We start from the raw sequence: 12,776 nt of genomic DNA on the forward strand, positions 1-12,776 counted from the left end.
CAGGAGGGTCCGTCCGCCTTTCATGCGCTGCCAGGCTCCAGCACAGGGCGCGTTCCCTTTGGAGCAGGATTCTGGGAACTCGGGAGCGGAGCAGATCCCGGCCTTGCCGGCATCCCTGAGGTTTAAGTGAGTTCAGGGGGAGTTTGAACATCTGTGAAACGCTCCAGGACCAACCCCGCACCGATGCAGCTCAGCGCGGGGACCACGGCTCGGCTTTGGCAGCAGCAGAGCCAGGCAGGCAGTTTATAGCCAGGGCCACCCGCTGTGTGTCCCACTGCCTGTCCCCGTCCTCCTCCTTGTCCCTGTCCTGCTGCCTGTCCCTGTCCCACTTCCACCATTCCCAGCCCAGCATTCTGGGTCAGACACTGAAAAATCCCAGTTATCCTCGGCACGCAGAGGATGCGCGGCTCCAGACTGCCCGTATGCAGGAGCTCACATTCCTGAGGGACCGAGCGGGCAGGACATGCTCCAAGGTTCTCTCCAAAGGCACCAGCGTGGAGGCCGCTGCCTTCCAGGAAAGCAGCCCCTGCGGTGCCGGCCGTGCCGCCAGCTCCAGCGCGGACCCTGCTGCCGGGAAGCCAAGCGGGAGGACACGGCCACCGCCAGGGCAGGCGGAGGTCACTTCCTTTTCTCTGAAAACGGAAGAAATGAGGCTCTCGAGGCTCTCGGTTTCGTTTTACTGCAGCTCCACGGGACACGAGGGCCCTCGTGCTTCCTGCGAAGCTGAGCAACGGCTCCAGAGCTAATGGGGAACATCAGGGGATGTGAGGAGCCCCCCAAGGGTGGGAGAAGGGGACCAACAAGGGGGTTGTGGAGAGAGTGAGGGGATCATAGAATGGTTTGGGTTGCAAAGGACCTCAAAGCCCATCCAATCCCACCCCCTGCCATGGGCAGGGACACTCCCACTGGATCAGGGGCTCCAAGCCCCATCCAGCCTGGCCTGGAACTCCTCCAGGGATGGGGCAGCCACTCCTGCTCTGGGCAGCCTGGGCCAGGGCTTTCCCACCCTCACAGCAAAACATTTCTGCCTAAGATCTCATCTCAACCTCCCCTCTTTCAGCTTCAAACTGTTCCCCCTCATCCTCTCCCTGCCCTCCCTGATCCAGAACACCTCCCTAGCCTTTCTGGAGTCCTTTTCCGTACTGGAAGCTGCTCTAAGGTCTTCCCGCAACCTTCTCTTCTCCAGGCTCAACAATCCCAACTCTCTCAGCCTGTCCTCATACAGGAGGTGCTCCAACCCTTGGATCATCTCCGTGGCCTTCTCTGGACTCGCTCCAACAGCTCCATGTCCTTCTTGCACTGAGGACTCCAGAATTGGACACAGAGCTCCAGGTGGGGTCTGCGTCCCTGCTGGTGCCCCTGCTTTGGATGCAGCAAGGAGGGTCCACCACCACCCAGCTCCAACGCTTCTCCCACCGCAGCGCTGGGGCTGCCGTGCCCCCACCCCAGCACCTACCGCTCCGGGGAAGCAGAGTCCCCCACGGCAGACGCAGAAGAGGCCGGGCGGGACATCTGGCAAAATGAAAAGTGAGCTTTTTTATTGTGTTATCAATTCACTTCTGAACAACAATTCCACAAAATATTAAACACTGTGCGAGAAATTGGCCTATGGCACACCAGAAAGAAAACCAGATCCGAAAGATGCAGACGGGATGAGGAGCCTACGTTACAGACACCGAGTGCTTCCTACATATGGTCATTACAATCCTGGATTCGCGTTTGGCAACAGGATCAGAGTTTTGGCAAAGAAATCATCATCATCATCATCGTCATAGACCAGAGAGGGAAAATGAAGAGCGTGAAGTTCAGCCGTGTGGCTTCTGGTCAAGGAAGTAACTGCAGTATTTTATCTTTGTTAAATAAAGTTGACTTTTTAAGTACCCAGAGGAAGGTGGATCGGCTCGGATCCCGGCTTGGGAGGCTCCGGAACCGGCACCAGAGCCCAGCACCGCATTGGTGGGTGCCCGGGTGTCCCCCAGCTCTGCCAGGATGGTCCCCGAGACAGGGAGGAGAGGACAAGGAAAAGAGACAAAATAATTAAACAGAAGCAACGATTCCTCACTCCCTTTTCTTTTTCCAGTCTCTCTCCTTTCTATTTTTGGCAACAGCTTTGCCACAGGCTAAAAAGAAACGCCGGGCAGATTGGGACTTGTGTTCACATCCCAAAAAAGGCCTTTGTGGAGCCGGGGCTGCCGCCAGCCCCACGCCCCGTCAGCGGCACAAGGGAGGCCGCCCGCTCCCCCTTCGCCATCCGGAGCACTTAAAAAGTCCTGGAAAGTGTCTTTTTTTGTGATTTTTTTTCCCTTTTTTTTTTTTTTTTTGGCAAATGCACTAACAAAGTACAAGCAACTACTGTAATTTGCACTTATATTTATGCTATACAAAAACACCTACAGAATGGTCACCGATTTACTCAGATGCGGAGAAAATTATAAAAAAAAAAAAAAGAAGAAGAAAATAAAAGGTCGAGGATTTTTCCACCTAATGAGTCACCCACGGAGAGACACCAGCACCCACCGGCAGCCCCCTGCCCATCCTGCTCGGCTCCCGGCAGGACCCTGCTGCCGCTGGCATCCCTGTGCTGGGAGACCCCGGCATCTCTGTGCCGCGAGCCACTGGTATTCCAGTGCCAGGAGCCGCCGGCATCCCAGTGCCAGGAGCCCCCATTCCCAGGCACCCAGGGGACCCAAGCAGATGCTCCCTGCTCCCGCCGCATGCTGGATCTACCCCTGCCGCCTCCCCCACCGTTGGCCATCCCACCGCTGGCACAGAGGCACCACTCAGGAAGGATAAGGGGGAGGTGAGTTGACCCTGATTTGCTGGACCATGGTGCGCCTGGTTGGCTTTGCCAGAGGAGCATCCCATGGCATTTGCCAGCAGAGTATCTTGCAGTGTTTCCTGGCAGAGTATCCCACAGCATTGACCCACAGAGCATCCCACAGCATTCACCGGCACAGCATCTCGTGGTGTTCACCAGCAGAGTGAACGCCACCATCCATCGCATCTGCCATCAGAGCATCCCGCAGCGAGCTGCCCTGCCGTGATCCCAGGGGCTGGGGAGGGCAGGATGTGGAAGGGCAGCGCGCAGGACACAGGCAGGGCTGGCACCCGCCTGGATCTGGGTCGAGGAGCCCCTGCGGACAGCACGAGCTGATGAAGGGTGGGCGGACACAGTCCCCGCCCGGGTCTGGAGCAGAGCAGCAATGCGGCTGCTGCGGTAACGCCGGCCACTCGCTCACCGCCGTGCAGGTTCTGGCTGAGCTGCGGCTTGGGCACTTGCCTGTGTCACCAGCTATAGCACCATGCGCTGGTCTCTAACATAGAGGAAGAATCAGCAATCTGGAGTAGAAAAATAAGGCTGGAATTGTACGAGATTAAGGACAGAGGGAACTCCCTCGTGGAGAAGAGAAAGCCCTGCTGTGGCAAAACCCAGGCGCACCTCAGGACCCTGCTCGCTTCCCACTACGGATGTGGCATTTGAGAGCATGGAGTTATGCTGGATGAAGGATTTGAAATGAAAACAAGGCGGCGTTGCCTGCGCTGTGCCAGGGCTGACAGACACTGCCCAGTGTGGTGCCAGGGCTGCTGGACGCTGCTCAGTGAGGTGCCAGGGCTGCCGAACGCAGCGACGGGGCTGCTGGACGCTTCCCAGTGCAGTGCCAGGGTTGCTGGAGGCTGCCAGACGTGGTGCCAAGCTGGGATGTGAGCAGGGCCGGGGACAGCTTGGCCATACAGAGAGATAAATCCACTTCCCTCTGCTCCACCTGCACTTCCATCGGGGTGGGATGAAATCCTATGGGACACCAGCAACCCAGTGCCACGGCGGTGCCAGGTCAGAAGCCCAGGACGCAGTGGGGAGGTTTGAAACGCTCCAGTCAGCGAAGGACCTAGGAAAGCGGTGGCAACACGTACGCAGCGGGAGCTGTGGTTGGCGTTTGGGTTACAGACAGGGGGGGTTTCAACTTCCTTTACAAAGGCAAGCGATGGCGTACATAAAACCAGCAATGGTGAGATATCTGCAACCAAGAAATGGAAATGGAGCATCTCTGCAAACCACAGCCTCCACCGGCACCGCTGAGCCTTCTGCGTGGCTGGCTGGTGCTGGAGGTCGGCTGCGTTCAGCCCACCTCGGCATCGTGGGAAGAAGACTCTCCGAACTGTTCTTCCTCCTGAAAGATGCCAATCTGCCTTCCCCGGGTCCCAGCCATGAGGCTGCGGGCTCTGCTCCTCTCCCTGCCTTTGCCTTCCAGCCTGGACCACGACCTGGCATCGCCCTGGGCAGCTCCTCACGCCCCCAGAACTCCGTCAGCCTCCAGAACGTGGCCAGCAAAGCCTCCCAGTGCCCTTCCTGGAGCAGCCTGAGCATCCAGTATGGGCTGCGAGGTTCCCTCCCTCCAACCGAACCACGGTGGAAAGTGTCAGCATGGCTCAGCGGCTTCGGTGAATCAGGATCTCCTCCAGCCTCACTCTGCTGCGTGCTCCTGGTGGATCTGTCACCATGAAGGGCTTGGCCATGTGTGGTTTCCATCCCAGCGGAAGGTTGTGGCGTTTCAAATCACATCCAAAGCACTGGGGGAATGGGAAAATTCCCAGGATTTCAAATCAGGTGTATTTTTTTTTTAGCTTCTCTTCCCAAACCTGGAACTTGGCACCACCTCTCTCTGGGCAGGAGCATGGGGTGCCTGTGTTCAGGATAACCGTGAATGGGCACCAGCGTACCCCAGGATAACCAAACTGTGTCTCTGCCTTCTGTAGGGAGCGTTTGTCATCTCCCAAGGAGCCACCGAGCTCTGGGCTCTGCTCGCGGATGCAGCCCAGGCTCGGTCATCTAAACCCAATGCACAGGACTCATCCTTTTCCCGGCAAAGCTGGAAGCTGGTGAGTGATGCCGCGGCTCTGACGGCTGCAGCAGACCTGGGGCATCAGCTCCAGCGACGCAGTTGGGACTTCCCTGAGCTCTGATCTTTCCTCTGAGCATCCGCTTGCCCCGGCTCAGAGCTCCCTGGCTCAGAGCTGCCCGGCTCCATCGCTGCCATTGCTCCGTGAAGGGCAGAGGGAGGAAGGCTCTCCTGCTTCTCTCCTCTTCCTCATTGGCTGCTCTGCGCTGCGTTATCCCACACATGCGTTTAATGTCAGTAAACAAAGCGCTTCCCATTTCAATTGCATTTCAAGACTTCCAAGGGATGGGAAGTGAATGGAATAGTTCTTCTACAGCCTTACGCTCATTTCCCAGATTAACTGGGCAGAATGACTTCTAACCTGCCACTCTCAGGAGAAAAAGTGAGATGGGAAATGCTGGTAAATCCACCAATTGTAGTGTTTTGGGCTGAAACTCTCCAAAAGGCCCATTTTAAATGATTTCTTCCGTGCTGCTGCATGATGGAAAGCCCCGTCCCCCTGCCCCCAGTGCAGCCCCGCTCAGGAGAACCAGTGGTAAGAGGAGAGAGAAATCCCAGAAGTGGTCAAAGGGGCTCGAGCCCAGCCTCTCCCATGGCCCTAGCTTCCTAATGCCACTCATGGAAACTCTCCCGGCTGAGGGATGTGACACCAGAGAGCGTTTCCCCACGGTGCCATCCCCTTGCAGAGAGTGTTTCCCCGCAGTGCCATCCCCTCATCCAAGCAGAGCTGTGTGGCACAGGGAGGGAGCTCCCCAGCCTTGGTTTATCCATTTGCACAGTGCTTTGCCAAGCTGTGCTCTGGTTGGTGTTTTTTTCCCTTGTTCCCTCTCAAGAAACAGAGCAAACCCTTGCACCGACGCGCTAATTGGAAACTAATTGGATCAGACCCACTTCGAGCTTTGCTCAAAGCCTCTCCCCGTGTGGTCCCAATGCTCAGGTCTTGCATCCCATGGGCGGATTCAATAAAACCTCCACTGCCTCCACCACCCCGGGACCGATTTCCAACGTTGCTATTAAAAAGACTCCCCCCACCCCTCAACCCTGTTTTTTTAACCCCTGTTTTTTTTTGTTTTGCCCCTTCTTGATGCAACTCCTGCCCAGGAGCAGCCACACTGCCCTAAACCCCTTCCAATTTTTGTTTGTTTGTTTTGAAGATTTAAGTTCTATTTGAATCCAACATTTAGTGTTTACCCCTCCGCGCAGTTGTACGTTTGTAGCTTGGTTTCAGTTGATGGAGAAGGGTGCCCTGCCTGAGAGAACGCACACGCCAGAGCGAGGAAAGCTATAGGATGATACAAGGCTTTTTGTCCTTAAAAGGATTCTCCGAAGCGGGCACTCCAACCAGCAGTGGGTCGTTCCTTGCATGTTGCTCGCAGTAATTCATTAGCTCGGAAGATGCTTTCGAGACCTGAATGTTGGGAGAAAAGAGAAGGTTAATGAGAATCAGAGAATCATGGAATGGTTTGGGCTGGAAGAGACCTCAAAGCCCATCCAGTTCCACCCCCTGCCATGGGCAGGGACACCTCCCACTGGATCAAGTTGCCCCGAGCCCCATCCAACCTGGCCTTGAACCCCTGCAGGGATGGGGCAGCCACCACTGCTCTGGGCAACCTGGGCCAGGGCCTCCCCACCCTCACAGCAAAACATTTCTTCTTGAGATCTCATCTCAATCTCCCCTCTTTCAGCTTCAAACCCTTCCCCTTCATCCCATCCCTACACTCCTCGATCAAGAGCTCCCCCCTCCAGCTTTCCTGGAGCCCCTTTCAGTGCTGGAAATTGCTCTAAGGTCTCCCCGCTGCCTTCTCTTCTCCAGGCTCAACAACCCAGCTCTGTCAGCCTGTCCTTGTACAGGAGGTGCTTCAGCCCTTGGATCATCTTTGTGGCCTCCTCTGGACTTGCTCCAACAGCTCCATGTCCTCCCTGTGCTGAGGACTCCAGAACTGGATGCAGGGCTTCAGGTGAGGTCTCACCAGAGAGGAGCAGAGGGGCAGAATCCCCTCCCTCCCTGCTGGTCACGCTGCTTTGGATGCAGCCCAGGACACTGCTGGTTTCTGGGCTGCAAGTGCACATTGCCACCTTACATTGAGCTTCTCACCCACCAGCTCCCCAAGTTCTTCTCAGCGCTGCTGCCAACCCATTCTTCACCCAGCCTGGATTTGTGCTTGCAATTTTCCTGACCCAGGTGCAGGACCTTGCCTTTGGCCTTGTTGAACTCCATGAGGTCTGCCCAGCCTGACCTCTCCAGCCTGTCCAGGTCCCTCTGGATGCCATCCCTTCCCTCCAACGTGTTAACCATGCCACACAGCTTGGTGTCCTTGGCAAACGTGCCAAGGGTGCACTCAATTCTCTTGCCTATGTCTCCACTTGGACACTGAGCCAGGTGAAGGCACAGAGCTCATCCCACACAACACCACCAGACGCTTCCCAGGCTCCACCGGGGAGGAAGAGACCCTGACATTCAGATTTTCGTAACAGCAACTTCACAGAGATGGTGACAAATGAAAAGGGGAAATGGGCATGGAAAAAAGAGTTTGTCAGGTCTGACACAAACAAAGCGATGAGCATGGGAAAAACACTCCCAGCCACAAGCAAGAGATCTAGAAGAAGATATTATTGTTGGTTTTAAGGGCTTGGGGATAAATAAGAAAGGAAAAAATGCCTGCTTGAGAGCGGCCAGCCTCTGATGTTGGAAAGGGAGGTTTTGAAACCATTAGAGACCATTACTTGAGGCTCCGCTTATTTTAGTTCAAAGCCATCTTCTGGGAACGGAGAGCGCGGTGCAGTGCAGCTGAGGGGACTGCGGTGGTGGGCAAGCACCGCAGCCACCCTGTCTCAGGGCAGGAGGCACTGGGGAGTCCGGGCAGGGAGGTGCCAGGAGCTCTAGAGACCAACAGCAACCCCTTTATTTTTAATTAACTTAATAGCTGGTTGAACATAAGGCAAACACAAAACATAGACACAATCACATCACATCTGGGTGGCCAGATGTGACCGGCTGCAGCTGCGAGGTTCATGGCAGTGGTTCCTTTCCTGGGATCTCTGTGGCTGCTCGACACTGGGGCAACTCACCCCTCCCAGCTGAGTTGAGCCATGATTTAGGAGGGACAAAAAGCATCTCCACACCTCTTTCCTGCCACCCTGGCTCCGGTTCTGCTGTTGGCATTGTGGCATAACCAGGGATCACTATGCTCTGCAGCCTCGCAGGGGCTGGAGCTCAGGGGTTCTGGGAGCTGCTGAGGGAGGACCTGGGGCTGTTTGGTCTCGAGAAGAGAAGGCTGAGGGGAGACCTCATCACTCTGCATATCCCAGGAAGGAGGTTGGAGCCAGGCAGGTGCTAGGCTCTCCCACCAAGAAACAAGGGATGGACAAGAGGAAATGGCCTCAAGCTGCTCCAGGAGAGGTTTAGATTGGATATTGGGGAAGATGCTTTACCAAAGAGTGGTGAAGCCCTGGCAGAGCCTTCCCAGGGCAGTGGGGGAATCTCCATCCCTGGGGTGGCTCAAAAACCATGTAGACGTGGCACCTGGGGACATGGTTTAGTAGAGACGGTGGGGTTGGTCTGACGGTTGGACTGGATGAGCTTAGAGGTCTTTTCCATCCTTAATGATTCTCTGATTTGCCTGCAGTGCCAGTGCCTGTCAGACCCCACAGGGAGGAATCAGAGGGCATTCCTCACGCTGCCACTCTGGCTGCTGGCACAGCTTCACCGGCAGTTTGCAGGGCTGCCCATTCCCCTCATCTCCAAACATCTCAGCTCATTTATGTGCAGGCAAACATGCTTCTTGCCAGCCTCGGCTGCAAGGCAGGGAGAGCAGGAGCTGGAGGAGCCAGGACTCGTCTAACCAACACCGCATACGGGCACGGGCTGGCTTGGCAGCCCCAGAACTGAGGTTGTGGCTCACAGTGTTATTGAAAGCTTGCCCAGACAGTGCGTCTTCTCCACTCAGCCTAATAGCTGCGTGTTGTGGTCCTGCCACTGTTATTCTTTCTCAGCAGCACATTTAAGATAGTCATAGCTCCAAAGGTCGGGAAGCACACTTCCCTTCCTCCTCCTCAGTGCACACCATTTGGGATCCTGGAGTGGAGACACGGTAATTCGGAAGAAATTTAGCAATGGCTGGGCTGGGGGAAGACCTGTAATTACTTTGTCTTCCCTAAAAAAGCCTCACTGATGGGTGCATCGCTGCAGTCTGGAAAGCGGAGGCACTAAAAACAGCTACAAAACCTCATGGCTTAAAAAACCCCAAGCTATTCAAAGCAGCAGCAGCTCCTGCACATCCAAACCAAAGGTGAGGGAGGACCCGCTGCTGCAGAAGGGACTGAAAGGCAAAGAAAACTTTCTTTGATGATGAATTTAACACTCCTGTGTCTCATGGTTATTTCGGTTTCACTGTGCCTTTCATTGCCAGGCATGGGGCTTTCCTTTGCATGACTTACTGACAAGCGGCTTTCCACGAACAGTTCTCATCTCTCCCCTCTTTCCTCCACTCCTAGGGAGTTTCTCAGAGGGACGGGCAGCAGAGCAGCCCAACCCACCCTGCAGACCAAGTGCAGAGCCGGGTGACGACCGCGGTGTAAATTCAGAGCGTGCTTGGGGGTTTCCTACTCACAGAGACGGGATTTGCTGCCCACATGCTAATATTTCTCCCCAGAGCTCACGTGGCCAAACGAGCCCAGGTATCGCGGAATGCTGGAATGGTTTGGGTTGGAAGGGACCTCAAAGCCCATCCAGTTCCACCCCCTGCCATGGGCAGGGACACCTCCCACTGAACCCAGTTGCTCCAAGCCCCATCCAACCTGGCCTGGAGCACCTCCAGGGATGGGACAATCACTGTGCCGGCTCCTGGAGGACTTTGACTGCAACACAAAATTAACCTTCCCTACTGCTACCATAAATGTGTCTCAAACCAGAGTGCAGGTCTGCTACCGTCCTTTGTCATTTGTAAGAAATGGGAAGAGCAGCAGCTGAGAAAACACTGCACAGGCAGCAGCTTCCTGAGAGAAACTGCACAGTGAAGCCATCCTAAAATAAATGGGGAAGCAAGACTGGAAAGTGTGTGAATGGGCTCTGCAAAGCTTTGCTGGGTCTGGCTCCTGCAGCTTCTATACCTTCACAGGTTGCTTGTGCCCAGCTGAGCTCCAGAAACTTACTCTAGTGGCCAGCCTGCCCTTGGATTGTGGCTGGATCGCTTCTGGATTGTGGCTGGACTGCCTTTGGATCATGTGGTCACCTCTGACATCTGGGAGAAGGTGCCCAGGCTGCGACCTTATCTGCCAGTACAAGTGGTGCCCGTAGGAAGGGGTCTCATGCAGAACTGCTGCAATATCTGAGCCAGAGTCATCACAGCCGCATGCATGGGCTCAGGAAAAACCCAAAGCTCTTTCCCAGGAACCCTTCCCTCTCCATCCCTGCCCACCATGGATGTGGCAAGTGTTGTCCTGCTCCAGCTCCTGTGCTCACCTTGATCCTCTCGATGCCCGCTTCGATGCGGAGCTGCTCCACCAGCTTCCGGGCCTGCGCTATGTTGTTAGTTGTTGACATTGTCTGCCATCAGCTCCAGGCCCCAGCACGCAAGAATCCTGCAAAACAAGGAGGAGGAGAGCAGGGTTGGCATCACATGAAGCCGCCATATCATATCGTTTTGAAAGGGTTGCACAGCACATCCTCACTGGCAGCCATGTGCAAAGGGCTTCCAGAGCTCTAAAGTGATGACACCGACTTCATGTTTCCTGAGTTTGGTTCAAGTTCTCCTTTCCTTTAAGCAGTACTTTGGGTGCGTGCTTTTCTGATTAAAAAAAAACAAATAGAAACTTGCCGATGAAAGGGAAAAATGAAACTTCTTCTGCTAGAAGTGTTTCACTGACTGGAAAAGGGAACAGAACTTTCCCAGCCTGTGTATCCTGCCCTGTGCTGCTCGCAGTGGGACGGTGGACACGGGCGCTGCTCGACTGTGACCACTGCGCAGCTCCTGGATGTTCCCCCTCTCTTTTCACCTCCCCTCACTCCGCTGCCATTGTCTTGCCCTGCGTCAGCATTTCCTCTGTGCAAGGCTCTGATGAAAACGCTCAAAACTGCACAGACCTGTGCTATTTATCCATCGTTTTACATATTGATGTCTCTGAAAAGAGCAGAAAGAAAGAAAAAAAAAAGCAGCAGACGGTGTCAGGCTGGCTGGAAAGCCAGGACTCGGCAAAGAGGTTTCCCAGATGCCAAAGTGCTGGAAGGCGGCACAGGACAGCCATGGACACGGACACGGCGGGGATACGGAAGCATGAGAGGCACCAACAGCTCAGGTCTCAAAGAAACCTTCCACAAAAATGGTGCAAAATAAGGGCCCAGAAATGAGGAGAGCCCTGCAGGGCAAGACGGAGCCAGAGTGGAACAGGACTGGAGCACAACTCCTCTCCATGCACCAAGTGCTTGGTCTCTGAGGGTCTCACAGACCCCATCCAGCTGCCAAACTCTGCACCCATCCCCAGCTGGCCTGATCGTGGGGCTTTAATTATCGAATCATGGAATGGTTTGGGTTGGAAGGGGCGTTAAAGCTCATCCAGGGACACTTTCCACTGGCCCAGTTATCCAGAGAAGTTGTAGCTGTCCCACCCCTGGAGGTGTTCAAGGCCACGTTGGATGGGGCTTGGAGCAACTGGATCCAGTGCGAGGTGTGCCTGCCCATGGCAGGGGGTGGAACTGGATGGGCTTTGAGGTCCTTTCCGACCCAAACCATTTCATCATTTTATGATTCTATGACATTTAAAAAAGTTTGCCTATGAGACTGACAAAATCCTTCGCTGTCCCTCGGGCTGGAGGCGGGGCAGCAGCCAGGGCTGTGGCACACTGGAGGGCAGCTCCGGCCACGCCATCTGAGCTGGACTCCCTCAGCCAGACACTGTTCTCAGGTCATTTCTTTATGACCATCTCCACGGGGCTCCTGCAGAGGTGTCAGGAAAAGTCACTTCCTCGCCCTGCTCGGCTGTGACTCAGCCCCTGACCATTTCGGAGCACCGGGAACTGGGGAGAAAGCTGCAGTGAGCACCACCTCCACCTCCCACCGCCTGACAAACCTGGGATGATGCTGGGAGGAGGACAGAGCCAAAGCAAACCCAGGATTGGATCCAGTGGCGCTCCCGGCGCCCCAGCCAGCCGCCCACCACAGCCCTTCGCCACTGGCTGTAATTACAGGCTCCTCCATCCTCCTCCCCAGCACCGGCAGCTTCAAAGCTGATGCTGAACTGCTGCCTTCAGTGGGGGAAGAAAGGGAGGAGTGTCTCCCCTATCTAAAATCCAGGCAGACTCGAGCTGTCTCGCCTGTGTTTAGACATTAGGGGAGTTTATTCCAGACCGCAACGGCACTCTTGGGGATTGTTTGGCTTGGCAGCAGCGTGCAACGTGTGCTGAACTTCTCGATCCCTGAACGCACTCGGCTTTGTTCGCAAACCTGAACACTGTGGGAGAAAACAAGTGGTGCTTCAGCCGTGAGCCGATTCCCTGAATTAACAGGGTTATTCGGAAATCTCCACCTCCTGAGCGCTGGAAGACGTTAGTCAGGGCGACCTGGGAAGCCAGGCTGTTGAAATAAAGCCTGGTACTGTGGAAATAGGGAGAAGGAAGTAGGCTGGTGCCAGAGCAGGAGCCTCCTTGCCTGCCCCGATTTCCTAAGCTGCAGTGCTGCCAGAGGGACTGCTTGCAGGGAAGTGGGACGGCAATGCCTGTGTCACACGGGACTCGGGCTCGGGTCTCAACCAGCACCCAAAGTCCCAGATCCGGACGCTGAGCCCCACACAACCTGCTGCTCGCCCGGGCAGGCGGGCGCTGCTCCAGCCCTTCCTGACCCAGCACAGGGAACGCTCTGCTCTCTTCCCACAAAAAAGCAGCAC

General features: G+C 55.4%; 1 protein-coding gene across 8 annotated transcripts in view; it reads right to left on the reverse strand.

Moving 5' to 3' along the window:
- Positions 1-1,516: 1,516 nt before the first annotated feature.
- The window catches only part of GNG7 (G protein subunit gamma 7), an 83,971-nt gene continuing 72,711 nt past the window's right edge, over positions 1,517-12,776 (reverse strand). For all 8 annotated transcript variants that reach the window (XM_054049821.1, XM_054049824.1, XM_054049822.1 and 5 more), the window contains 2 exons: positions 10,360-10,478; positions 1,517-6,306 (listed from right to left, as the gene is read on the reverse strand). In XM_054049821.1, coding sequence (XP_053905796.1) covers positions 6,181-6,306; positions 10,360-10,440 — 207 coding nt within the window. In that variant the 5' untranslated portion in view covers positions 10,441-10,478 and the 3' untranslated portion in view covers positions 1,517-6,180. The remainder of the gene's footprint in view (positions 6,307-10,359; positions 10,479-12,776) is intronic.

The sequence above is a fragment of the Cuculus canorus genome, chromosome 27, assembly GCF_017976375.1.
Source record: "Cuculus canorus isolate bCucCan1 chromosome 27, bCucCan1.pri, whole genome shotgun sequence".
Taxonomy (NCBI): Eukaryota; Metazoa; Chordata; class Aves; order Cuculiformes; family Cuculidae; genus Cuculus; species Cuculus canorus.